The 26897-nt window shown below is 43.1% G+C and overlaps 1 protein-coding gene across 1 annotated transcript in view; it reads right to left on the bottom strand.

Moving 5' to 3' along the window:
* Positions 1-26897, bottom strand: part of MAP3K9 (mitogen-activated protein kinase kinase kinase 9) — a 416748-nt gene that overhangs the window by 61750 nt on the left and 328101 nt on the right. Inside the window, exons 8-9 of the mRNA XM_086936581.1 lie at positions 9817-9973; positions 8247-8359 (exon numbers count right to left, since the gene is read on the bottom strand). Of these exons, the coding sequence (XP_086792707.1) occupies positions 8247-8359; positions 9817-9973 (270 nt within the window). The remainder of the gene's footprint in view (positions 1-8246; positions 8360-9816; positions 9974-26897) is intronic.

Raw genomic sequence — 26897 nt, forward strand, 5'->3', positions numbered from 1 at the left:
TGTTCAGGCGAGATCTACCAGGGGTGTGTCTGCTTCATGGGCGGCTTTCCATGGGGTTCCCCTTGATGAGATTTGTAGGGCGGGGACCTGGGCGTCCGAATCCACTTTTGTGCGAAATTATCGCCTGAATTGTGCCCTTTCGGGCCGCCCTAATTTTGGTTCTGGTGTGTTGCAAGCTGTGGGGGTTCCCCCACCTGTTTGATTTTGTTTATTAATAAACTCTGTCTTGCTGCACTCCTTTGTGTCTGTTCTGTTTTCTGGATGTGGTGTGCCAAAGGCCTTTTGGGGTTGCTTTGGTATGCCTCATGTGTTATGACTGGGTCGAGGACGAGGGACGTAGAGGTAATGCCTTGATTACTAGAGGTAATCCCCATTTGTATTTGTATTTGTATTTGTAGGGGTATTTGTAAAGCGCGGCGTTCGCTCCGGAAGGAGCATCATGGCGCTAAGAGTTCTTGATAACTGGTCTGGGACTCTAAGAGAATTACTCTTAGTCCTACTCGTCCTCGACCCAGTCATACAACCCGCCCGCCCTCCCTTTCCGGGCCTTTGGTGCTTGGTACATCAGGATTTGCTTCTGGTGGTGAGGTGTATTATAGCACCTGACAGGATGGTGGGTGGAGTCTAAAAAGCGTTTCCTGTTTTGTTTCCTGTCGGGTGGAATACCTCATGTGTTATGACTGGGTCGAGGACGAGTAGGACTAAGAGTAATGGGGATTACCTCTAGTAATCAAGGCAGTACAGCACACCTTCTGAAAGAATTGTGTGTGTATCTGTTAGGGTAAGCCAGCACTGCATTGAGGGCTTTACGTACGGCATCACTACATCACAGGCATTTTATCAAAAGTCACTACCATTTAACTGGAAATAATGTGGAAGTGGCTTCTCTTAATACCGGATTAGCCACTTCTGTGGTATTTTCGGGATAAACCCTCAACTAGGCTGAACCGCTATAGAGCCTTTTAAATGGCATACTCCATTTGCCTTGTGTACATTATTTTTTTTAAAGTTCAATTTTGTTCTTTGATTGACATTTATTTTAAAAATAAGAGGCATAAATAAAGTTTAACTAAGTACCAAAGTGACTACTTCGAAGTACAAAGCCCTTTTTCAGCTGCAAACCATGCGATTTGCTACATCAAAGAGATTGCGATTGCAGAAGGGCTTTTAACCATGTACCAAATCTCTTTACTATTTGGAAAAGTATCTCTTTCCAAATCATAAAAAGGCATGGGCATGAAAGGGGTAGTAGGCTCCTATTTGCACGTTGAAAAGGCAGTGGTTTAGGACCACAACTGCTATTAAATACCACTGATAGTTACCGATCCCGGATGTAGGATGGTAGATGGTTTGGGAATCAGATTGTCTGCCCCTGGTGACTTCCAAATGGGAAATATGTTTTTTCTAACAGAACAAGTGCTTTAAAGGAAAAGGGAACGGTGCAGGAACAGAGGTCTGTTGTGCCTTGCGGGTCTCTATTCCTGTATTCTTGGCTCATCCCAAGGGGTCACATATTGTAACGTGCCTAATTAATATTCATGAGGCAGGTCGTTTTACGATCCAGTACAAATGCACAATTTGCAATGCGACCTACTACAACAAATGTTGCACGCGCATTACATTCTCGTCTGCAAAATTGCCAGTGTGCACGTGCACATCCCAGGCTTGCAAACAGGAATAGCACATATAGCAAGCGGTAAGTGTCTAAGTGACATAGTGAACTCACAGCTTCACTCACATGAACTCGTCGTCTAAAGAGTTTAAGTTAAAAAGCAGCCAGCTTTCCCATTCCTGCTTCTCCCCACTGGCCCCAGGCAGCTCCTCTCCTTGCTGTTCTTTGTGTGGGATTGTTACCATCATATGCTGCTGATTCAGCAAACAATACCACAGGGAAATCTTGTCCTCTTGCAAGGATTGATCACTTACTATTTTTATTCAACCGGAGAGTTAAAGTAGGATAGCCTGGGAGCTGACTCAGCAGTTTCCAAACCTGGGGAAGCTGATTAGAGTGTTGGAGGAGCCATCAGGTCAAGCGTCTTCCATTGACTCTCAAGGGCCCTACATGTTGATAGAAATTCACAGATCTCTGCATGAAAAGAAAACAAGAATCTTTACACCAGAAACCGAAGATTAAAAGCAAAAACCCATAGAAAATAAGGAATCAAGATTCTTTACTTCAGAACACTAAGAACAAAAGCAACAACCCAAAAAAAAGCATTTGCAATGCAATTGGTCTCACCTTTGGGACCTTATTAGTATTGAGTCCCTTGTTCACTTTGCCACTGGATTCAAAATAGCCTGGCTGATGAGGGTTATGAACCCGAAACCGGTCCCAGGATGCTTGTTTCCAGTCCAGGGAAGACATGGCTTGGCAGTTCGGGCTGGACTGTTCCCTTGAGGCACAGGGTCAGACTGATTTGCATATGGCCATGTCTGAACTGGGGTGGCAGAGTGAGCTCAAGAAGATTAAACCCAGATCAGTTGACTGGGGGTGAGTGTTTGATTTTCTCAAACGCTCCGCCCATCATCCCCTTTTGTATCACTTCATTGAGAAAGACACACGGAAAAAGACTACAGATTGCAAGTGACTGACGTGGCCAGGAACCCATTCTGGGGCAGACACCTTGAGGAGTTCCTACAGAAATTGAATCGTATGGATACAGCGCTGTGACTCCATCAATGATGGACTTAACCAATTTTGATCTTTGGTTGTAGACATGTTTGAAATAACTTAGCACCTGATTTAGAGTTAGGCAGAAGGTAGTCTGTAACAAAGGTGATGAATATCTGTCATGATTCTGACGGAATACCCATCTTCCAAACTCAAAATTGTGCCCCTTTTCTTTTATTTACTAGTATCACTTACGTGATCAATTGGCTGGGTATATGCACATTTATGCTCGTACTGACATGTTCCTGTTCCTTTCATAGTATGTATTTCAGAATATGCATTCCTGAACCCACTTATTTCTATGTAGTCTTTTCTACATTGGGCACAACTACCTGCCATTATTCGCCTCATAAATGTTTTTGCCGATATAAACCTAAACATACTCTGATGTAAGAAGTGGCACATTGTTTTGTGTGTGCTTCTCTGCAGCCCAGGGCTTGTTTTTTGGGCCCGGTGGACAATTTACTGGGATGCGGGCACAATACACCTTCACTATTGTCAGACAGAGACGGGCGCTCTGTCTGCCCAAAGTTGTGGGCCACTGATTCTAGGCCCTTATGGATATCTGCTTCCGCTCCAGGTCCCGCCACTATTTAGTGGCCGAGTTGTGCATTATTTTTTAAAGATAAGGAACTCACAATATACACATTTTGCTGTACCCCAAACTTCTTAATCCCTTAGCACTCAAGCCATATGAGTAATTACTGTTTAGGTCTTGGGGGGCTCACTCTCGAATTCACCTGAATAGTTTAGATACTTGTGCTAATTTTATTTTGAAGAACACTGAATTCTTTATGAATCTACCCTTACGAGTGAGTACTTATTGATTAGATACCTCAACTAGAAACAACAACATACCTACCTCATCAATTTCAAGGGGTCGGTCATCTTCATTCATGAGGATTTACAACCAATCCTCTAGTCCTCCATCTATTTAGAGAACAACTTCCTGATGTGTCTCAACTATGTCTTGATATTGGGTTTGTTTTCTGCATCCAGGTGATGACTTCAGGGTATTTATTGTGGTCAAATATTGTCGACTTCATAGCCAGCAGATTAGGACGTTGTGCACATTCACAGACCATACTGAGAATTATGAATCGCTAATTCATCTGATCTTACTGGACCTTTTAATAATATCGGTTTAAGGGTGATCACTGGGGACACTGAGCACCTCGCCATTTCTAACTTGTTTTGGATGATTATCACATACTCCGTTAATGATTTAATACCTTACTAAACTCAAGAAGGCTAGCTGATATTTCTCTATCTCATTAGGCTTTGAATTAATTACACTGCTGCTGAAAATATGGAAATTCTCTGCAGCAATTTATTTGCTACATATTTACTGAACAAGTTAATGAATGAGTCCATTGTGAACCACTGTTTCTTATGACAATTGGAAAACAGCAAGCATTTCTTTCACTTAGAGGGCTTCATTGTTCATTGATCTACACAGTGTTTACAAGTATCCCCTGCAGCCACTCGGTGCAGTCTGAGCTTTTCAATCAGCACAGACAGAGCAAACACTTGTCCACGGAAGGGATAGATATCCCTGGAAAAAGAAAAGTCTTTAACTAGCACCATGGGGCAGCTCACATCTTTCCTTGTGCTCTGCAACACCATCTGAGTTAGTGGGCTGGCCATAAAGACAGACAGACATACACACTTACACAAACAGCAAATATCCGCCAACCTACACACTAATGAATGGCTTTGTATGGACATTCTGGACCTGCAGCTTCATGCATTGCGTGCATTAAGAATTTGGACGCCCTAAATTGTTTTCTCACCCTATCCAACTCCGTAAAGTCCTTGGGCATCAACCTGGGCAAAAACATGTAAATGAAGGAGCATATCAACAACTCAGCCAAAGGTGCGCTTTGCACAGTAAAACATCTCAAGAAAAGAAAACAGTTAATTCTCCCTGATGATTTTAAGATGGTAGTGCAATCGATATTCCTCTCAAACCTTAAAAACTCAGAAAAATCACCTTGCCCCCTCCCTCCCCCAAGAATAGTTCTTGACACAGCTTCACGGCTCCTAACTGGCATTAAAAGGTTTGAGCACATCTCACCGGCCCTCAAGAACCTCAATTGGCTTCCCATTGAAGGAAGATGTATCTACAAGACTGCTTGCATCACCCACAAAGACCTTCATACACATAACCTCAACTATCTAGATACCAAACTTTCAAAAGAGGAAGATTCAGGAATCTGAGAAGGTTCAACTCACTTCTTCTCATAAATTCTGAACTAAAAAAGAAATCCTCCCAGACACGTTCATTCTCTGGAAATGCACCTAGGATCTGGAACTCACCACCTAGAGGGCTCCGCTGCAACCCCTCCTTTTCCTGCCACAAATGGGACCTTAAATACCTACAGTTCAACAAATTCTTCAACACGCACACAAACCGAGCTATGCTCCCAAATCTCACACCCAAACCGACTTGACTTATTGTGGAAGTCGATTGATTGTTTCAGTTGTCGACTATGTAATTTACTCCATTAACTTATGCTGTTCTGATGCCCGCATATTGTAAGTACCTTGACCGCCTAACGATTTTCTTTGTCGGTATACATGATCTTGCATTATATGTAAAGCGTTCTGATACCCTCGGTCTAGCTAGCGCTATATACATTGAAGTGTTAGATTATGTGACCAAAAGAAGCAGAGTTGTACATGTCTGTTGACCCACACTGAAATAAGAACGCCAGAGGCTGGGATTCCATCCTCCCGAAAGGATTTTATTAGGAGTAGAGAAGTATTTTTAAAAACCCTACGTTCTATATTCTAAACGTGGTCTAAACTCTTTCTACTTTTCCCCTTGTATGACTTTTTTAAAGATTAAGGATAATAACGCTATAAAGCACACTCTCTCTACAGTACATAAGTGTGAGTGATGTACACTGTGCTGCGTGCAGTGATGAAGTTGTAGCTAATAAAAAAGAGTGTCTTTGCACCATCTTGATTTTTTTCTTTTTTTATGAGGACGATTCTAGTTTTGAGTTAATGGCAGGGTGTTCCTTAGTCCAATCCTTAGCTTGAAGCTCCTACCTCCAACAAAAATGAGGCAAAATAGAAAGGAAGACAGACTAACATTATTTGTTCAATATGACCTCCAGACTGAGTTTTATCAGTAGCTTGGGGGAGTTCTGACGAGCAAAAACACATTTATGAATAAGACTGACTATCTGTTGGTAACCAATGGAGCTCTTTTCTGGCATCAAGAAGTTGGTCTCTTCTTTGACGCTCAGTTCTAACCCTAGTAATGAAGTCTTGAGCGAGAGGTAATTCCTTCAGCTGTTGCTTAGTAAACCTGAGGTTGGAATGAGCAAAGCAAGCCTATCCTTCATTCTAATTATAATTGAATCCACTTACGATTGGAATGGGAGTAATTTATATAAAAATATTTTCCCTAATAAACACTTGTCAACAATATAGACACATAAAAATATCCCAATCACTGTATCACTCAACACTACATTGCCAGGAGGTATATACTTAGTTTTCTTCACTCTCCCTTTAGTTATCTTGATGATATAAGGATAGTTGATGTGGATGATGCAATATTTTTATCATGAGATATGGTGACCACTCACCATTACGAAGCTGAAGTTCTGACCTAGAGCAGAAGGAGAGCCTACTTCAGAAGAGGGTAATTTAGCTGTCCTTGTTCCCCAAACACCACAATCATCCAAACGAATGCACAAGCTACGGACATCTAGGAATAGACTTTGCTTAAAGAAAATGCATTCCAAGATGACTACTATGGCATGCACGGTTGTCGTGATGTCATGATGCATGAACATGCACTGAATGCCCTTTTAAGATTTTTCATTAATTATTTATTCTCTGCCAAGTAAAATTAGCATTGGCAGATAGGTTGCCAGGCGCATTTCAAAGGTCCTTGTTTAGCAGTGGTGTTGTAATAGCTTGTTTGAAAGACAATATAAGAGTTCTATCATAAAAAGATTGTTAATTAGGTTTTAGGCAAAAGTGAGGAAACCCCATGGATACAATAAAAGACCCAGGCAGGTCTTGCATCTATAGGATGGTTTGTAGGTTCGTCAATGTGAACTTAAGAATGCATTTACAAAAGTTGCAAAGCTTGGTCCATAAGAGTTGGATCAATATCAGATTTTCAGAACAATGACTAACTGTGTAAGTTGTTCCAATTTAGACTTCAATCAATCAATCAATCAGGGGTTTGTAGAGCACGCTACTCAACCGTGAGGGTCTCAAGGTGCTAGGGGGTTGGGGGAGGGAGTAGCTCAGGATCAGTCGTAAAAAGCCAGGTATTGAGGTCCTTCCTGATCGAGTGCAGGGTCGGAGAGCGTCTGATGTTCACAGGGAGCTCGTTCCAGGTCTTGGCCGCGATGTCGGTGAAGGCTCTCACGCCTGCTCTGCTTCTGCGGATACGGGCGACCCATGCCAGGGTGAGGTCGGCGGAGCGGAAGTTCCATTTGGGTAGGCCGAAGGATAATCTCTTGTTGAGGCTTTTGGGTCCAGAGTTGTTGAGGGATTTGAAGGCGTGGGTGAGGAGTTGAAAGGTGATCCTCTTCTCAACGGGGAGCCAGTGGAGGTCTTGTAGGTGTTGGGTAATGTGTTTGTGGCGCGGTGTCCAGAGGACGAGTCTGGCTGCGGCGTTCTGGATGGCTTGGAGTTTGTGTAGAAGGGTTCTGTTGATTCCGGCGTATAGGGCGTTCCCGTAATTCAGTCTGCTGGCTATGAGTGCCTGGGTGACGGCCTTTCTGCAGTCAGGGTCCATTTAAAGGGCTTACGGAGGTCTTACGGAGGATGCACAGGCAGGTGAAACTGGTGGAGGCGGCGGCGTTGATCTGGCGCTTCATGGAGAGGGAAGAGTCGAGGATGATACTGAGGTTTTGTGCGTGATCTGTAGGTGTGGGTGAATTTCTGAGGGCGTTGAGCCACCAGGTGTTGTACCAGGTGGAGGTGCAGGGTCCTAGGATGAGGACCTCGGTCTTCTCGGAGTTGAGCTTCAAGCAGCTGTCTTTCATCCAGGCTGCCATGTTCTTCATTCCTTCCTGGAAGCTGAGTCTGGTGTCTTCTGGATTTTTCGTGAGTGAGAGGATGAGCTGGGTGTCATCGGCATAGGATACGATGCTGAGCCCATGCTGTCTGATGATGCTGGCGAGGGGGGGCATGTATATGTTTAAGAGCGTGGGGCTGAGCAATGATCCTTTGGGTACTCCGCAGTTGATGTCAGTGAGTTCAGAGAGGAAGGGAGGGAGCCTGATACTCTGGGTTCAGCCGGAGAGAAAGCAATGCATCCTGATTTTTAAATTGAATAACAGCATCTGCAAGACATGTCTACAGATTCAATAGATGATATGGGCACATGCAGTTAGCCAGAAGAAGGTGGTGGACAAATGATTTGGAATGGACGTCTTATAGCAGGTATTTTGAGAGGGTTTAGTTTCTATTGGCCACAACTAAAAGTAAATGCTGCAAAGATCAACTATTTGGAGGGGCCGAGCAAATTGCTCAGTGAACTCAAAAGAAAACAAGAGTGACTTGATTACCCAAGGAAAATAGCTCTGTTCACTCTTACCCATCTCAGCGAGGCTGGTGAATCCTGGGACGGCTGGAGGAGGCCTCTGGCCCTTTGCCAGATTTGGAGTACTTGATGACCACTGCTTGTATCCTTCCATCAGTGGTTTAAGGCTTGCAAAGAAAATGGTGGGAGGTAAGAAAAAGCACTATTACATTTAGCTGGAAGGAAAAAGAAGACTAACACAAGATACTTTGCATTGGAAATCAAAATTTCATTTGGCAGGAAAAAGCAAAGGGCCGTATTTCAATATGCATAAGTTCTGAGAATGCTCAAGTTGCACAAATGATGCATGTCTTTACTAACAGAGAACAAGTTGACCATGGTTATGAATGTCTCCAGTGACAAAGTGGGATTAAACAGCATGCCAAGAAAGATGGTAACGGGATCAGACTATCTGGAGAAAGCGCTTGGTGTTGAGGTAGGTGCAGAGGTGGCAGGAAGGTAGATTACACCACAACGCCAGGAGACGAAAAGCCATCCAAGGCTACTGTGAGACAGTCAGAGATCCATGATTGGGGTCTTATGGCTCACAGTTTGTCTGTCCTCCCAATCCTAATTAATTCTATGAGTCACGCCATCTGAAACCTTATATATTCATTATTGCACATATAAACACAACAGGTTGCACAGTTTAGTTTGAAAAGGAGAGAGTCTACTTGGGAGAGAGGTTTCTCATAGAGAGGAATGGTGGGTAGTACAAATACTGTCCACTACTCCCCTTAATGATACTGAATTTACTTTATAAATGCCGCAAACACAATAGTTTTTGTTGGTGTAACTATAGAACATACCAATTCTTCTCATTAGCAGTGCCGCCTGGTTAGAGGTTTTAGGATCCTTGTAAAAAGAGTATTATGAACGATTTCATATACAATATGTTTTTAATTTTTTTAAATATTATTTTATGTGATAATGAAATACATCCCATATGGTAAACTGTGGTTTGTTTTCATCTAATTACAGCCCCTGAGTAAGTTCTGCTTTGTTATTGGAACAAAACAGGTTGGCTGTTCTTCTTTTTAATATCATGCTTATGAAGAATAGAAAAAGGGAGTTTAATTAGAAACTTGCATTCATTCCAGTATTTTGTGGACTATGGTGTGCTCTCCTCAATTCGGACAATTAAACAAGAAGTAAGTACTTGAGAAGATGGAGTGGGGCAATGGTCATACACCACAGGGTGGAGGAGGTGAGAGCCAGGTGCTTAACTGTTTGGGGGCTGGAATAATCAGAAGGAGCACATGAAGAATTTGAAGCTGTAATGAGATGGTAAAGGTTTGTTTCTCCATGAGATTAGGGGTGGGGGTTGGGGAATTGGCATAGTGGGGTGGGGAAAAGGTAGCGTATACGGGAGTAGCCAGGGCGAAGCGAAGTGAGGGAAAGGTGAATCGGATTATAAAAATTTTGGATTAGAATTAAAAGGCAAAGTCCATGGCTGAAATGAGTGAGTGATTGATTGATTGATTGATGGCCTTGCTGGGTGCAAGGATGCACAGCTTAAAGTTTTCAGGGAGCAGAAACAGGGAGTGACGTGAGGCTATTTCGTGATCAACCTGGATCTTCTTACCCATCTTCACCGACATTGAGCTCCTTCTGGCAAATTGAACTGGGCCCCCACGTTCGTCCTTTCTTCTTCAAACAGCGCTTATCTTCTTTATCGCTTTCATCTTTTGGAGGAGTAATACTGCTCTGACCCCATGCCTTGTTGTTCTCCCCTGGTGTCACTGCAGAAATAAAAAAAAATGCTAATGTATGCTTAGAATGTAAAATGTGCTAAACAAGAAAAGGTTAACTGTCATAGTAAATTAAAGCTAGATGAACAGGTCATAATTAATTATTCTACACTTGATGAAAAACTAGAGTCACCACATATCCATACATTTTCAGGAGCTGCTGATCACATTTGGAATTATGGGCCTCTTGAAATTAGGAACATTTTAGGGTACAGGGCACAGGGCACAGGGCACAGGCTGAGACTCAAAGTGAGCTGGATAATCACAAAGATAGTGATGGAACTGGGGATGTAGATGTTGTAAATGAATCGGACTGTAATACCGTAGTGAATAAGGAAGACTGAGGAGGCTAAAGGGAGAAGCAAGAAGAGATTGGATTAGGGTAAGTGGAAGGGATGAAGACAAGCATTGCAATACCCAATAGGTTTCGCCTTTGAGACCTTATAAGTGTTTAACCATGCAGCACATAAGCTATACAATTACTACACTCTGAGTCATGCGGTGTGATTCAGGAATGCATACCTGCCTAAGGAAACATTTATGGACACATTCCAAGGCTTTTATCGCACAGACAGAAGTGCCTTGATGCAAGTCAACAGCACTATAACATTTTGTGTGTTTCTACATCACTAGAGTATTGAACAACCTATGAAAAAAAGCAGTGAAGTACTTTACAATGGCGGGGACGTCACATCCTTCCTCCCCTAGGAATCTATTCACCAGGCACCATTCTCCAGAGTTTTTAATTCAAAACACTGCTCACACCAGCTGCTTACCAGCAAGCCTCCAGTCCCGCCCTCTGTCCCATTCCCCTGGGTATCGGAGCACTGGACATAGCAATAACAACAAAATGCTCCCATTTGTCAGGTGGAGGGGAATTAATGACTAAACATGGGCGGCGTTGGCATCACTTCATCTCTGTGCACCTAAAAACTAAAAAATTAACCTCACCTTGTGTAATGTACATGGCGCTTTTGTTTGCACTTCAATACCTTTGACTCAGTCGAGTTTGTGCTCTATAAAAATGCCCCCAAAATTAATCTGACATTGTGTAATGCAACTAGCACTCATGGAAAGCACTCCAACACCTTGGGTTGCTCAGGTTCACATTATATAAACAAGTGTTAGAGAAAATGCGATGGAGGTTGCCCAAGCCTTGCCCTTAACTGTGCTGCAAGGTTGGGTTGCTGAAGGTCCGGTGACCAAGGCTTACTAAAGCAACAAGCAGTGAAGCGGGAGAGGTTTGGGGGAAGTCCTCGCACTTTGAAGTCTGAGAAAATGAAAGATGATTTCAAAAACAGCGCCTGAAATTTCATCTCGGTATTTGAACAGGACAGGAAGATTGAGTGACGGGAGCTGAAGCAGACCACAGAAGGTGGGCAAACAGTGACACAAGCAGGAATCAAAGAAACAAATAGTCCCCAAATGAACACAAACACAGAAGCGTAATATTAACAGAAATTGGGCGGTGCTCTGAAACAAAACACAAAAAGGAGGTACAAAAAGAAATGATTAACCACTAGCAAACAAGCATTTTTGAATGACAATCGAAGGGACAAATAAAAAAGCAATGGGCGGGCCCATAGACTGAATACAGCATGTCTCGAAGAGACAGCGCACACGCTGCCTATGCTCAACCTAAAAAGGAGGCAGAAGAGCATGTGTGGAACATGTGCCGACCAGAAGATGATGGAAGATGTGGCAGAGATGCCAGCAACAGAGAGATGTAACAGGAAAATCAAGGTGCGGGCTACATTGAAGGAGTTTGTATTATATTAATCAGTTGTAAATTTTTAGAGTTTGTATAATGTTAATGTTTTATATTACAAATAGGGGTGCGTTGTATTGATACTGCAAGTTTTGTGGGATTGAGCTAGAACCTTGTAGGTTTCTGTTAAAGAAGAAAAACATTGTGAAATGCACTTTGTGATTACTTTAGCCTGTTAACAAGTCCAACGACTATCATTTCAGCTACAAGGCCTCAATCCACATTCAGTATTCTCCCCTAGTCTTCATTTTATGGCAAGCAGATGTAATTAAAAGTAAAAACAAAAACAAAATATGGATGATGGCAGTCAAGAGAAATGGTATAATTGCAGCGGGGGGAGATTGTTTTTAACAGATGTAAATGTAAATGTGGCGTATTTGTATAGCGCGAACAGTGACCCAGAGGCATCCCGGCGTTTGTACTCCTACCACAAGGGAACCCCTCCTGGCTTTTCCGTGTGGGGTGTCCACTCCTGGGCATCCCATGGTGAAACCAGGCATCTCTTGTGTATCAGGGGGCCTTTATGGAGACTAAGCAAGCTATTGCCCAGAGTTGCAGCGTGGGACCCAGGCTTAGAATCGGCACTGAGGCGAGAATATCCGGTCAGAGGACTTTAAGCCCGAAACCCGCTGAGGCGGGAATCGAACCATGGTCCCTGGCCAGCGTTCTGCATCAAGGTCTGCCGCTCTAAGCATTGAGCATTGAGCCACATTAAGCATTGAGCCACACTTCTCCAGATGAAGAATAACAGCAACATGATGGCAGGAATGACTATTTAAAATACCGGCAATGTAACCACAGAACAAAAGAAACCTAGGCAGAAATCGATCAAATCAGTGAATCAACAAGAATAAACCCTTTTAGGAACTTTAATAAAAGGGGAAAGTAAAGGGTTCCATAAAGCATTCACCACATTCGAGGTTGTGTCCCTTTGTTGGTGCCTACTGCTTCTTCCTCATAATTCACTGTTATTGACTGCAATGAGCCCTTCTTCTCCGAATTACGCAGATGCCACAAACAACCACACGCATGCAAGGCGCGAGATGAACCCTGTGTGTGGGGAACAGGTAGTACTTCGAATCGATGCCGGAGAACCTCAGCCTTCATCCAAAGGTAGTCCACGACTGGTTTCGGCAAACCCACATTTGGTAGCCAGTTGGTGAGGAACAGGAACACATATATGCCTGAGCATTGAAGGGTGAGCAGTGACAACCGCCATCATGGATCTCGATGCATTTCTAGATTTACCAGAAGTGGTAGCGAATGTCCCAAAATCCTATGCCTCCCCAGGTGAGGCATAACAAGGAGAATTATGTTAATTTCCCCTAGTTTGTTCCTCTTTCTATGTATGCTGCATTTCGCATCACACGTGGAAAGAGGAAAAGCCTCAGGGGATTGTTTTAGTGCATGAAAGTGCCCCATCCTACACAAAATCTTCCTTACAATGTAGGCTCCCTTGCGCCATGGTGCCAGGATGCCAGCTTTGGCACTAGGCTTGCAAAAGAGCTCCAACGCAGGAGAAATGGCAGGAATTGCCCGTATTGCCTTAAAATATAGCGCATTGATGCCCTTTCCCTGTCACGCAACGCAGCAAGGAGACTTGTTGCACTGCACTGTGTGACTTGGCCATAAATATGGCCCTTAATATAGTAAATGTATCCACTTATTTTAGTCTTTTCATCTTCAGCCAATGAGTGGATGGTCAATAAACACTGTGCTCTTTGCTATAGTTTCAAGTTTGAGTTTTATTCATTATTGCTCGGTTAATTAAAACCATGGCAACCAAATTAAACATTAGACAACATAAGCAGTAATACAATACCAAGCAATATCATAACACAATCATACAATGTCAGCTGTAATGACAGAACCTCAAAGTTGTATGCCAATCAATGCACAGATAAACAGCGAAGGTTCAGGATTGTAAGCAGAATAAAGAGACACAACAAAAAGGAGACTCCTGGCATAAGTTTAGAATTCAGGCCCTAACCAAGGATCAGTCTATATGTGAAGGCTAGTATGCACAATCACAATAATAGTCAGGGAAGGGGTTGTTCAAAGTCTCAAAATAAAATGAAGCTGCCTGGTCAAGCAAATAAGGTGCTTATAAGCCTAATAAAAGGCATACTAAAACAGATCTTCAATGCTTGCCTGTCTCCTATGTAGGTCGATTCGTGCACCAGATATGCGGAATCATGAGGATTTTCAGGGGAAATAATGTACAAAATCCCCAGGTTAAAGTGTAAAGTGCTTATAAAACAGATAAAATGCAAGCTAAACCAGATCTTTAGTGCTTGGCAGCCTTCTATATAGGTAGGTTCATTAAACAAAGTGTGCACAAGTGCAAGGGTGATGAAGACAGGGAATGTACAAGGACTCTGAATAGAATAGAACTACCTAAGTCAGCAGGTAACGTGCTAATGAGCCAGATAAAGTGCAAGCATAGACGAATCTTCAAAGGAAGTGCAAACAATCGCGAGGTTGATCAAGAAAGGGGATGCAAGGAGACAAGATAAAATGCAACTTTCTAAGCGAGCAGATAAGGTACTTTAAACAAGCATTTGCAATGCAATCGGTCTCGCCATTGGGGCCTTATATGTATTTAGCTATGAGGAACATTAGCCTGGGTGCTGAAACATCTACTGTTCTTTAACATGGAGGGAAAGTAAGCACCAAACTGTGTGACACGCCAGGCATGGGAACACATGGAGAGAAATATTGACTTTCAGCTGGAAATGGTATAGTCCAAAACTCTTTGTTTTTAATATAAAATCAGGGCCTTCGGTGGTCATATCACTGAAAATACAAGATTAAAAACAGATCGTTTTCTATCAAGAAAGTTAAACAGAGGCAGTTGCGAGAAAAATAAAAAAGAACGTCACTAAGCAGAAAGCAATCCTGGTATTTTGCTGACCTCTGCTGGTCGTTTAAAACTGTTGAATAGAGGCAGTTGAACAGAAACAGGTCTCTAAGCAGAAGCAGACAGGTCCTAGGGCTGATCTCCAAAGCCCACATAGTACATACACATATAAGAATATACTAAAGTATATACAAGAGGTCTGGAATGCTGCTTGCGAGCTCTGCCGATTAATCAGGGTGTGCCCTCTGTTCTATTTTCTTTATTGATTCATACATAGTCAGAAAATAGTAAAATGTTCAAGGCGAAAGGGAACAATTAGTCCATGTGCGACAATCAGGGATATGAACAGTTCATACTAAGAATAAAATAGCTGCAAAAGTAAAGAGGTCAAAGGTCTACGTAGAACAATCCTGGGTGCTAAGGACTTCAATAGTTGATTTAAAATACTCCCTTCTACATCTATTCAAGCACTTCAAACAATCAATTCTTCTTTATTGGGATACAAAGCAATATCCATAAAAGTACAGAATAAAACCAAGACAGTACATACATAAATAGGAGGTTAAAAAGAAAGTCAATAAGTGCAACGAACATGTTAATATGGCTGCAGAAGATGATATACATAGTGCAATAATCAATTAAACAAACCAATCATACATCAGTCATAAGCCTACAATTTAACTAAACAATTCAGTGATAATACAAGTGCAATATTTCCAGTTTGGCAGCAAAAATAATAAAAGCGTACACTGCGACACATAATATTAAGAGCAATAAAAATTCTGCGGCCCACATATAAATTAATTCAAATGCCAGGCATGTAACTAAAACTATCTACGCTGTACTCATAGAGGTACGGGAGCGAACAGCCAGTCTCTAGAAAGTACTGACACGGAATATGAAATTGTCCCGGTTGAGCATAACAATCTCCCTGTGTGCTTCCCTAAAATCTGTGATATCATGGGTCTTAAAATAGGGAATCAACAACTGCTTACTATATACATGATAAAAAATCACACAAAAATAAGAAGTGTAGCATGGATTGGCTACCGCAGTTCCCACAAGGGCAAGGCATTTGCTCAACGTTAAGAGTTAAATCCCAAGGGAAAGCAAAGTAAATATTTTAGGGTGCCAGCCCTAAGGCGAAAGAGCAAGCTCCGTTCCCAGCGGTGAGTCGCCTTTAAGAGATATGCAGCTGGAAATGTTGTGGGGGGGCCACATACACCTGACATTCTTATATACCGGGCAACCGAGGGTTTCAGAATTTCACGCTCACGTCTCAGGTTGCCATAGTAAGCTCACAAGGCCCCCTGAATGGTCTTTTTATTAATGGCTGCTATATTTCCTGGATCGGTAAAAATATGTGACAGATTTACAAAAAGCACTTATTTGATTTACTTCGGCTCAAATTTTAGAACGCAGAGGGCTGGCAAGATTGAAAAGTAAATCATGTGCAGAATCCTAAAAGGCGAGAGGTACGTGAAGAGTCAGGAAAGATCATCATCATCATCATCATCATCATCAGCAGCAGCAGCAGCAGCAATTTGTCCAAAGCTGCCATTTTCCCTAAAAACCTTTATGATAAACTTCACAAGGCGACAGCTCAGCTTTGGGTCCACTGGGGCAACGCAAGCCAGCACGGCCTGCCTTCGTGGGCGAGTTCCTCTTTGGCTAAAAGCCGCTTTAAAGAGAGATCTGCAATCGCCCGTTAGGTCCTTGAGGGTGCCTTTAAGCGTGGCAACAAGTCCTCTGTGTCTCCATGGCATAAACCGCAGCGCTCATATCTGCACTTCGCTGCCATGGGGGTAGATGCAGCTGCGATGGAAGCAGACCAGGTCGGTATTTCAAAACCTATTTTTGACATTATTACTGCAACCAATATGAAGAAATGGTTGAGAAGAGGCTGATCTGTAGTTATTCAAAACTAACCATGCCTGGGTTCTAGCTAAAATAGTCTTATCTTCTAGCACGGATAATGAATTAATAGTTTTGCTAACCAATTTCTAAAGCACAGGTGAATAGTGGGGTTTTCCAGAAGTGGCTTAGGCTAGTTGCACTCAGCAACTCAAGTATGCTCCGGCAGCACAAGGGCCCTTGTTCTGTATCTCCTTCCATTGATGGAAATTCAAGGTTTTGGGAGTGACCTTCCTGATTCCATTCCAGCAATTTATGTAGACCCCAAGCCTTGCCAGAGATTCCAGCCATATCTGCACTAGGGAGGTGTAATTGGGAAGGATAAAAATCATTTAGTAGGTTTATTGGACAGGATATTGTCCTGGTCGTCGTACGCCTCCCTCTCAGAGGTTCGCTTCTGTAAGCTATAGTGGGCAGCAGTTTTGCTTGAACTATTCGAAGGAGTGGCATCACAGTTGGGCCAGATAGTTTCTTCTTTACATGTTTAAAGGTTTCGGCCTATGGTGTTGCTTTTCCTTCTCATGGCGTCTTTCTGGGGAGTATAGCACCCATCTTTATCTATGATGACTCCAAAGCATTTATATTCTTCTACCAAATTGAGCCACTTCCCATCCAGGTCCCAGCTTGAAGTCCTTCTCCTTGCGATGTTAATAGACATAGTTTTCGTTTGTTTCTAAATTGATAGCCAGGCCATTTTCTCTTGGGTATTCCAGCATGTTGTTGAGAAAGCGCAGCAGCCCTAACTGGGTTTGGCTAATTAAAACCAAATTGTCTGCGTACAAGATGCTGGAGGAGACCATGCTACCTAGTTTAGGGGTGCAAGAGTCATTGCTGTATAACTTCAGTGACGTCAGCCAGAAAAAGGTTAAACAGGTGGGGATTTGGGTCACGCGGGGGGGAACATCCTTTACAACGCAACTTTTACCACGCAGTGCCTTTACGGCGCAACTATTACAACGCAAACCATTACAACGCATTGCGCTGGGGGGCGCTCTAGGATAGGGAATAGATTTAATTTACTATCCAACACCTTCCCTAGTGTCCACGGGGACTGGAGTTGGAATAGTAAATTAAACTATTCACTATCCAGCACCCCAAAGCACTATGCGTTGTAAAGGTTTGCGTTGTAATACTTACGTTGTAAAAGCATGCGTGGTAAAAGCATGCGTTGTAATGTCATACATCCCACGCAGGGGTTAGTGCCGGGGGGGGGGATTTAAACCGGGTACGCGCTGCCCCCAATCCTGGCGAGGTCCCGCGTTTTCCTGCTGATTTCCTGCTCTCTTGCCTTCTTGCAGGAACAAGAAGCAGGCAGCCTCCTCCCTTCACGTAAGCAAGCCAATCACAATGCTGCAATGGCAGCGTTGTGATAGGTGGGGTCACAGTGCGCATGACTGCTGTGGTCAGCCCCAGAGGGACGACCAGTCAAGGCCAACAGCATTGGGCAAGCCACTCCTCCCCGAAACCCCCGGACCAGCCATACCCTTCTGATTTCTCACAGCGCGAGAAGCAGAAACATAAAATGGTATTTAAAATACTATTTTATGGGCCTCCAGGCCCATAGGAATGAATTGGAATTACCGAATCAGTAAATACTGATTCGGTAAATACCGAATCTTAACGATTCAGTAATACTTACCGAATTTTTCCCTACATAGCATTTACCGATTCTAAAATACCGAATCGGTAAAATTCAGTATTTTAGAATCGGTAAATGTAGTTTACCTACATCTAGCCCTTAGTTCTTTGTTTACGCCCCTTTCAGATGTCTTTAGTTGTTTAATTTGCGCCAATGGAATGAGCCTTTATTGGCAGTCGCTTCGTGTTTGATTCCCTGCTTTTACTGGAGTAGCAAATTTCTCGGCAAGAGCCTTTTTGTGAATAAGTCCCAGGTAATTAGGGCATTGTTGGAGGTTGCCAGATATTGTTGTAGCAACACCTTTGCTGATTCCGATAAATCATTTATGGTTAAAGGGAAATATTTAATCATTTTGTTGTTAGTAGTAAGTACAGAGCTGGAAACTCATTTGACCGATTAAATACTCAGCTGGCTGCCAGGAAGGTCACCTCTTGAGGATGATGGTCGCTATCTCCCTTCTCGCCAAGAAGAAATTAAGTTATGTAGTGTATTAATGGCAGGGTGACAAAGGTGTAAGTTATTGTAGAGCTGGCTGAGTTTCAGTGATATGAGGCAGCCAGTGAATTGACCCCTGAGAATCTTCCATTAAGTGCATGCAAGGTTAAGTGCTCTACACTGCCTAGGAGCTGCCTTCTGATTTTGTTTAGTTTGCCGGTTCTATTTCTGCCCTAGGCCAGTATATCCCCGTGTAAGGGTTGCAGCGATATGAGCTCGTCTTTGGAGGAAGATTCTAAAAGGTGAAGATTGAAGGCAACTGAAACCACAAAATCTGTACTTTGTTCCTCATGCTGGAGCTTTAAGATTTCCTCTACCAGTGATCTTGAAGCTTTTAGCTTGCCTTTGGGATGTATGTAAGATTGATGATTGCGACCTGAGTTTTATCATACTGGCAGTTGATTAAGATTCCGACTGTGCTTATTGCTAGTGAGTTAGAGTGCAGTGCCGTGAACTAATCTATACTTGTAACAGACTATCACATTGCTAGGCCATCCATTGGGTGGCCATATTTGGCTCCTTTTTAAGCTGGCACAGAATAATCTATGAACCCCTGTATGTGGAAAGGATCTTCAAACCATGTATCCTGCAGAAGAAAGACATTAGGGATTTCAAGTAGGCCAAAAATTCTGGGTCAGATGTTTTTCTCAATATACCATTAATGTTCCCTGGGTACAGTTGTAGATATCTAACTGATTTGTGCAGTTTTCCAGATCCCATCACAGACTGCGTGATACACAATTTATTGAGCACAAGAGCCATGTTCAGTCTGGTTCTGGGGACCCGGATGTGTACTTCTGAGACCCTGACCCATTTCTGGATGAGGCACTTGGTGATGGTGATTTTCCCAGCGCACCCTTGCGAACTGAGTATGTAGCAGCGAAATGGCGGGGACCATCACTGGGTAAGTCGGAGTCTAGTAAGGGAAAAGGGTACCCTGGTTCATAGTGGGACTTCAACCTTACTCCCCACTTCCAGCGGGTCGGCCACTCGTTTAATACTTTGAGCTATGTCTGCCGACCTCCAGATGATCTTGATCGCTTTGTTCTCCCAAGGATTTCTTGGAGCAATAGATTTGGTTGTATCTAGAATTGTTTACCATAGAGTTTACAGATTGGGGATCGGAGCACGTAATCGTAAGATGTTGCCCCTGTTTAAGATGTAGCAATTGCCTTTAGACTTGTATTCAAGAAGAAACATTACAATGTGTGTGTCTGGCTGGTCGGAAGGCCTTCTCTGCAGATTGCATTAAGTTGTTCTGGACTTTTGTGCAGTGGGAAAAAAGTGCCTGCCAAGTTAGACAGTCTAATCCTTGAAACGGGGTCGTCTTCTGACCTCAGGTTTGTCTCGCTGGAGCCCACGAGGTTTCTAGTGCCCCTTGCATCATTTTACTGCATCTTTGCTAACTCTGAACATCGCCATAATCTGCAAACCGGCTTTCGGGGCTGCCGACAGCGGATCCCTTTCCAGGGAAATTTCCCCCTGCTGCTGTGGTGTGTGGTTGAGGTGATATCTCAAGATCCTTAACCTTTACGAGAGTCCTTCTCACTGAGCTGAAGATGGGGTATTCTCCATACTGATTGTTTATATAGTTTTATTTGTATAGGTCTCTCCTCTGTTGCTTATGTCGAACTTGAGCCTTATTATTTTACCCTGGAGCAGGCTTCTCCAATGAGTAGTCCGTGTGCCACTGGTAGCTCTCCAGCTACCTGTAAGTAGTTCTCCCGAGTGCAGTCTAGCCTATGGACTTAGAAGTTTTTGTTTTGTTTAATTAATAAATATGTATACCAAAATTGAAGAGCATATTGTTTAGAGGAAAATGCAGGCATTCTCAGAACCCATAAACTGATGTTTGAAGCAAAGTGGTTAAATTTTAATTTAAATCTATTTAAAGAGTATATCTCAGTTATAAATCGTGGCGTTGGGGAGATTTTTTATTAATATTATGACCTTGGTACCAGGGGCACTGCAACAATGGCTGTTCTGCATTATCCATGTAGAGCTATTCCACATTGATAACGCTTTTTTTTACATCTCTTGTAGTGTAGTTCCTATATTCCCAACAGGCTCTGCGCATTGGAATAATATATCCTGTAGCTTAGATGTAGGACTAAGGTCTACTAGGTTTTTACCGAATATATTACACTTAATAGTGTGTGCCAGCTAGCTCAGAGGTCACTAGAAACTTTCTCAAATTTACAAGAAGGGATTAGTTTCTGACAACCGCATAAACATGACAACTTTGTTTCCCAAGAATAAGAAATCAAATCTCTAGAGTCGCGGAAAACAATAGATAACTATTTCACTCAGTCAATCGTGCGTGCTTCATTTCACCAGAGGTGCTGAGAAAATAGAGAGACGGGTGTCTTCAATAAAAGTGGTTATTTATTGAACAGTCTTCTTTCTCAAGCACTGAAAATGAACTGCTACAATAGTAAAACTTACTATGAAGTACAAGGCATATAATACGAACAGTATTATAAAGTAGTACTGTAAAAGCATGATATGGGTGTTAAGCCATAAAGTGCATAAATTGTATAAAATTTATAAAATACATACAGTAATAAAAGGATGACTAAAAGTACTCAACTGGTGCTTCTAAAATATGCCTACCCCGGTGTACCTAACCTAAGTCTAGTACAAGGGAAGAAGTAAGTGAGGAGTAGCTTAAGTTTAGTAGTTCTCTGCCAGGAATCAATTCCAAGAATTCTCTAAGAGGTCTAATCAGCTCCGTACCTTGGTTTTAGAATGAAGGAGGTCTTGTATCTCTCTCTCAGAACTCGATTTACCAGATACCCGCAAGGGTAAGCCGGAAACACTGGAGCTGGATTTCTCAGTAAGAGAACAGACAGAGTCTCGCAATGTGTCAGTTGGAGGGTCGGCTTCCTTCGGCACGTGCTGCTGCAGGGCGTCGGGCAAGTAGATAGTTGATCTGCTCCAAACCACTGTGTGTTTGTCTGGGCAAACCTGGGCATATTTATACTTTGAAGGTGCCGAGTTTGACGCATGTTTGGACTTAATATCGCCACTCAAAGGCTCATTTCTTGGAAAATGCTGGGAGTTCTAGGAGAACTTAATATTCAAGCAGGGGGAAGTCCTGAGCTGCTGAAGGCGGGTTTTTCCAAGAAAACATTGTTAATCCTTGGAACCTAGTGGAAGTAGCCATGCCGTATTTGGGCTGTATGGTTTAGACCAAATAGGGTAGTGATTTCTATGCCTATATAAGGATATGATAAAGTATACCTATATAAGGGCATGAATCGGGAAAATTACACTAGGCGCCTAGATTCGATTATAACACCCACTCCACGATCTTAAGTTCAATTAAGCTAACCTAATAAGCACTGAACATATCTAAAGCTATTGTTTACAATCCCTCCCCCAAAAATACAAAAATTGTACTTTAAAATGGTTGTACATGTGAAAGTTTTGAGCATTCATACAGAACGCATTTTAAGGAAGTGATGACATTCTAAGCATATAGTATTGTATCTAAATACGCACACCGAATGAATCATGAATTTACATTTTATGAAAATGGGTCTTAAATACAGAAAGAAAGAGTCGAGACCATTTCATAACATAACATATTATGTCAATTGTTATATGAGGACAAGGCGAAATATTTTCTGTAGGCAGTGTTCAGAAAATAATTTCTTGTTCTCTAAGAATAGTTCTACTTTAAGCAGATTAGTCTGTGCCAAAAAAAGTTCAATGTTTTTGATAGAAAACATTTTTTTTACATTGTTGTGAAAAATAGAGTCTCAAAGTTAGAATTCTTTGTTTTGAAAATTTGAAGGCCGAATTTCAGAGTTCAGGGAACGCTGTGCGCATGAATCAAAAGTTATTCTCGGTGTCAGGAGAAAACATCAGATCATCAAGGCTAGGTGAAAGTGGAACTATTTGATCAAGCAGATCAAATGTGCACACATGAGAAGCATTGCCGTCAGCGCCAGGTGCCGCATTAGCAGTGTTCAAATCAGATGGTATCTGTGTGTCAGTTGATCCCTGTATCTCACCCTCAGTTAGACTTACTGGTGAGATCTCAATGAATGCCGTCATCAGAATTGGTAGCCGCTGGGGACAACAAGTTGCATGAGCCGTTACTGGACCTAGCAAAGTGCCGACATCCGATGGCAGGACTGATGGAAGTGTAAGACAGATGTCCAACACGCTTTCTTCTCCGCAAAGCAGGCATCGTAGAACAGGTAAGATGCAATATTGCCAGATTGGTCTGAACGATAGAAACCAGGTATTGTTCAGGTCTCTTAAACGAGCCAAGCCGAGAATCTGTGTTATCCGCTCACGATACCTCATTGCAAGGAGCGTTCCTTCCATTGTAGTCTGGGTATCGCTGGTGACCGGACTTGCCATATCGGAGCAATAGGAATAAAAATAGGATTCTTGCTATGAGTCCCAAGATGAGAGGCAGGCCGCCGTACACAGAGTTCACGAAATTTGGAAAAATGCCGAGAACTGCTTTATATGGTGTTAACAGTCCAGAAAAAATCATCTTAAATACATGTACGATGCCACTGGTATCAGACATGTTTAAGATTTGACTTAACATTTCTGTGAAATGTACTGGGCAGTTTGTTGATAATAATGCATGTATCTCTGCAGATGTCCTTGCAACTTGCAGATCATACGTTTCTTTTGATGATGTCAGTGGCACAGATTTTTGCAAAAGAATGGCTTAAAGTTTCAATTCGTATAGAAGAGATATTCAGTGAAGGCCATAATGTAGTCCCACTGTCTGTCTTTTGAGTTGGATACAATACTTGCATACAACAAGTGACCATGGACGACACACTAACGAGATAAAGTTTTCCTGGCATCATGCCACAGCAGCTGTTATCATTCAACATAACGTAACTGCCATTGGATAGCTGCCTGAAAATGGGCTCTATCACGGTGGAGGGAGTACCGTGCAGGTGGCAAGAAAGGTTATTTGCAGAACCGTCGCAGGCTCCGTGTAAATTAATACCTTTGCACAAAAGTGTACCACTTAGTGAGTTTTTACAATTTTTTCCACTAAGGATTACTTCTTTCCCTTTGTTCCAACATTTGTGTATAATAGGTAAAGTCCATGTTGACTTAATGTATTCTTTACCCAACCTTTCATACAGGCCTTCTGGTATATGCTGTAGACAATTCTGAAATTGGAAAATTGTTACTGGTATCATGATGGTGCCATGAATTATCCACTCAATGACAGGTTTCTCAGAAACTGTCAATGGTAATCCTTCCAGTTTTTCAATGCTCAGCACCGTATAGTCTGCTCCTCTTTGTGCCAAGGATATTTGTTTATCTGTAAGGTTAAATACAGAAAACAATGACGTTGTGTTGATTAGCCTCCATGGCACGTAGCCTGAACGCAGATTTTGCAACGTCCACCCTAACTGCATTATAGAACGTAATTGAGACTGGCCATGTTGTAACATTAGCAAATCTTATTCCATTATGTCAATTGCAGAGGATACAATGCTGTCCAAAGAATATATTCTGGAGGACAGAGTTGTTATCCCATTGTCCACTACAGAGAGTGCTTTCTCCAAATTGATACAATCAATTTCTCGTATTCTTTCTGCAGTTTCTATTTGCGTTATTTTCTAAGCTTCGTTGTCGCAGCATATATACCGGCGTATATGAAAGTTTTTGCCGTGTTTTGCGAGGCCCCATTAAGAAATCTCGCAAATCATTGCTTTCTTTAAGTAAAGATAAGTGTTGTTTGATTTCCGGAAGTGTGGATGTCTTTAGCCACTCAAGGCATAGCTTTCCTACACTATATGTTGTTACTAACCCTGGATGTTGTCTTTGGGAGTATCTTGGATCTGGCCTGTTAAGTATTAAACCCTGTGTTTTGTTCAGGAATCTATCATGACAGTTATTGGTGTCTGTGGGCCAGATTAACCATTTTTTCCAATTAGGACTAGTTCTGTTCCTTGTTAAAACATATTGTACGTCTATCTCCCTTTCTGTATTATTATTAGTCTCAGGTATGGGCTTTGGTATAGACGGTTTTTTTAAGTCTTTTATTTTTGCTAGGCCAAGACAAGATGTTTGTTGCACAGTATCATTTAAAAACATTATTTGTTCTGGTATAATGCAGGCTCTGAATAAGGCTTCTAAACCTTGCATCTGCCATTCCTTTGTGCCCCAGATAGTCTTTGTCTCAATGTTGTCTTTCCAAAAGTCGTAACCTAATGCAGACAACTTAGCATAAAAGTTTGCAGAATAAATTTATTTAGTATTGGTCAACATTGTTTTCATTCCTGTGTTATTTACATTTTTGAAATAAAACGTTTCCGGATTTGTAAACATTAAACCCTGAGAAGTATGAAAACTTTTCATGGAATGTTTTTGAGCTGCCTTTCGGTGGCGTGGGACAATGTTCCCATTGATTATATGTAAAAACATTCCCAGGACTTCCAGATTTGTGCAAATAGTGGTGACCATAGTGATTAAAACAATACATTTGTTCATAGTTTGATGACCCTTCTAAATAGTCATATTCAGTATATTTTGCAGACATTTTTAAATCAGACATCATATTATTAACAGTCTCAAAGTCCCAATCATCAGAGAATGTGCTTGGTCAATCAATCAATCAATCAATCAATGCATACCCGTGAGGGCCTCAAGGCGCGGTGGGGGGGGGCTACTGATCGAAGATCCAGGTCTTTAGGAGTCTTCTGAAGGCCAGCAGGTCCTGAATCTGTCGTAGGCTGGTTGGGAGAGTGTTCCAGGTCTTGGCAGCGAGGTAGGAGAAAGATCTTCCGCCGGCTGTGGTTTTCCGGATACAAGGGACTGAGGCGAGGGCGAGGTTGGCTGAGCGGAGGCTTCGGTGGGGGTGTGGAAGCTGAGTCGGTTGTTGAGGTAAGTAGGACCGGTGTTGTGTAGTACTTTGTGTGCGTGGATTAGGAGTTTGAAGGTGATCCTCTTGTTGACGGGGAGCCAGTGTAGGCCTCTCAGGTGGGGTGTGATGTGGCTGCCGCGGGGGACGTCGAGGATCAGTCAGGCCGAGGCGTTCTGGATTTGTTGTAGTTGTTTCAGGAGCTTGTTTGTTGTTCCTGAGTAGAGGGCGTTCTCGTAGTCGAGTTTGCTGGTGATGAGGGCCTGGGTGACGGTTTTTCTAGTGTCGATAGGGATCCATTTGAAGATTCTGCAGAGCATACGGAGGGTGTTGAAGCAGGATGCGGAGACGGCGTTGACTTGCCTAGTCATGGAGAGGGTGGAGTCGAGGATGACCCCCAGGTTGCGTGCGTGGTCCGTGGGTTCCGGAGCTGTGCCTAGCGATGTGGGGCACTAGGAGTCGTCCCAGGCTGATGAGGCGGGTCCGAGAATGAGGACTTCCGTCTTGTCTGAGTTCAGCTTCAGTCTGCTTTCCTTCATCCAGTCTGCGACGGCCCTCATTCCTCTGTGGAGGTTGGCTTTGGCGGTGTGGGGGTCTTCGGTGAGGGATAAGATCAGCTGGGTGTTGTCGGTGTAGGAGATAATGTTGAGGTTATGTTGTCGTGCAACGTGGGCGAGAGGTGCCATGTAGATATTGAACAGCGTCGGGCTGAGGGAGGATCCCTGTGGGACGCCGCAGATGATCTCGGTGGTTTTTGAGCGAAAGGGTGGGAGGCGGACGCTCTGGGTTCTGCCGGAGAGGAAGAATGTGGTCCAGGTCAGGGCCTTCTCTTGAATACCGGCGTCATGGAGGCGTGCTGATAGGGTGCGGTGGCACACTGTGTCAAAGGCTGCTGATAGGTTCAGGGGGATGAGGGTGGCTGTTTCTCCTTTGTCCATCAGGGTCCTGATGTCTTCAGTGGCGGCGATGAGGGCGGTCTCGGTGCTGTGGTTGCTGCGAAAGCCGGATTGGGAAGGGTCCAGGATATTGTTGTCTTCGAGGTAGCGGGTTAGCTGTTTGTTGACAATCTTCTCAATCACTTTTGCCGGGAATGGGAGCAGGGAGATGGGCCGGACGTTCTTGAGGTCCTTAGGGTCCGCCTTGGGCTTCTTCAAAAGGGCGTTAATCTAGGCGTGCTTCCGGCTTTCCGGGAAGGTGGCTGTCTCGAAGGAGCAGTTGATGGTTTTCCGGAGGTGGGGGGCGATGGTTGTGCTGACTTTATTGAAGACGTGGTGAGGGCAGGGGTCCGATGGGGATGCGGAGTGGATGGAGTTCATGGTTTTGATGGTGTCTTCATCACTGACGCTGGACCAGGTGGTCAGGCAACTGGTGTGGGTGGTAGTC

The sequence above is a fragment of the Lissotriton vulgaris genome, chromosome 9 (genome assembly GCF_964263255.1).
Source record: "Lissotriton vulgaris chromosome 9, aLisVul1.2, whole genome shotgun sequence".
Lineage (NCBI taxonomy): Eukaryota > Metazoa > Chordata > Amphibia > Caudata > Salamandridae > Lissotriton > Lissotriton vulgaris.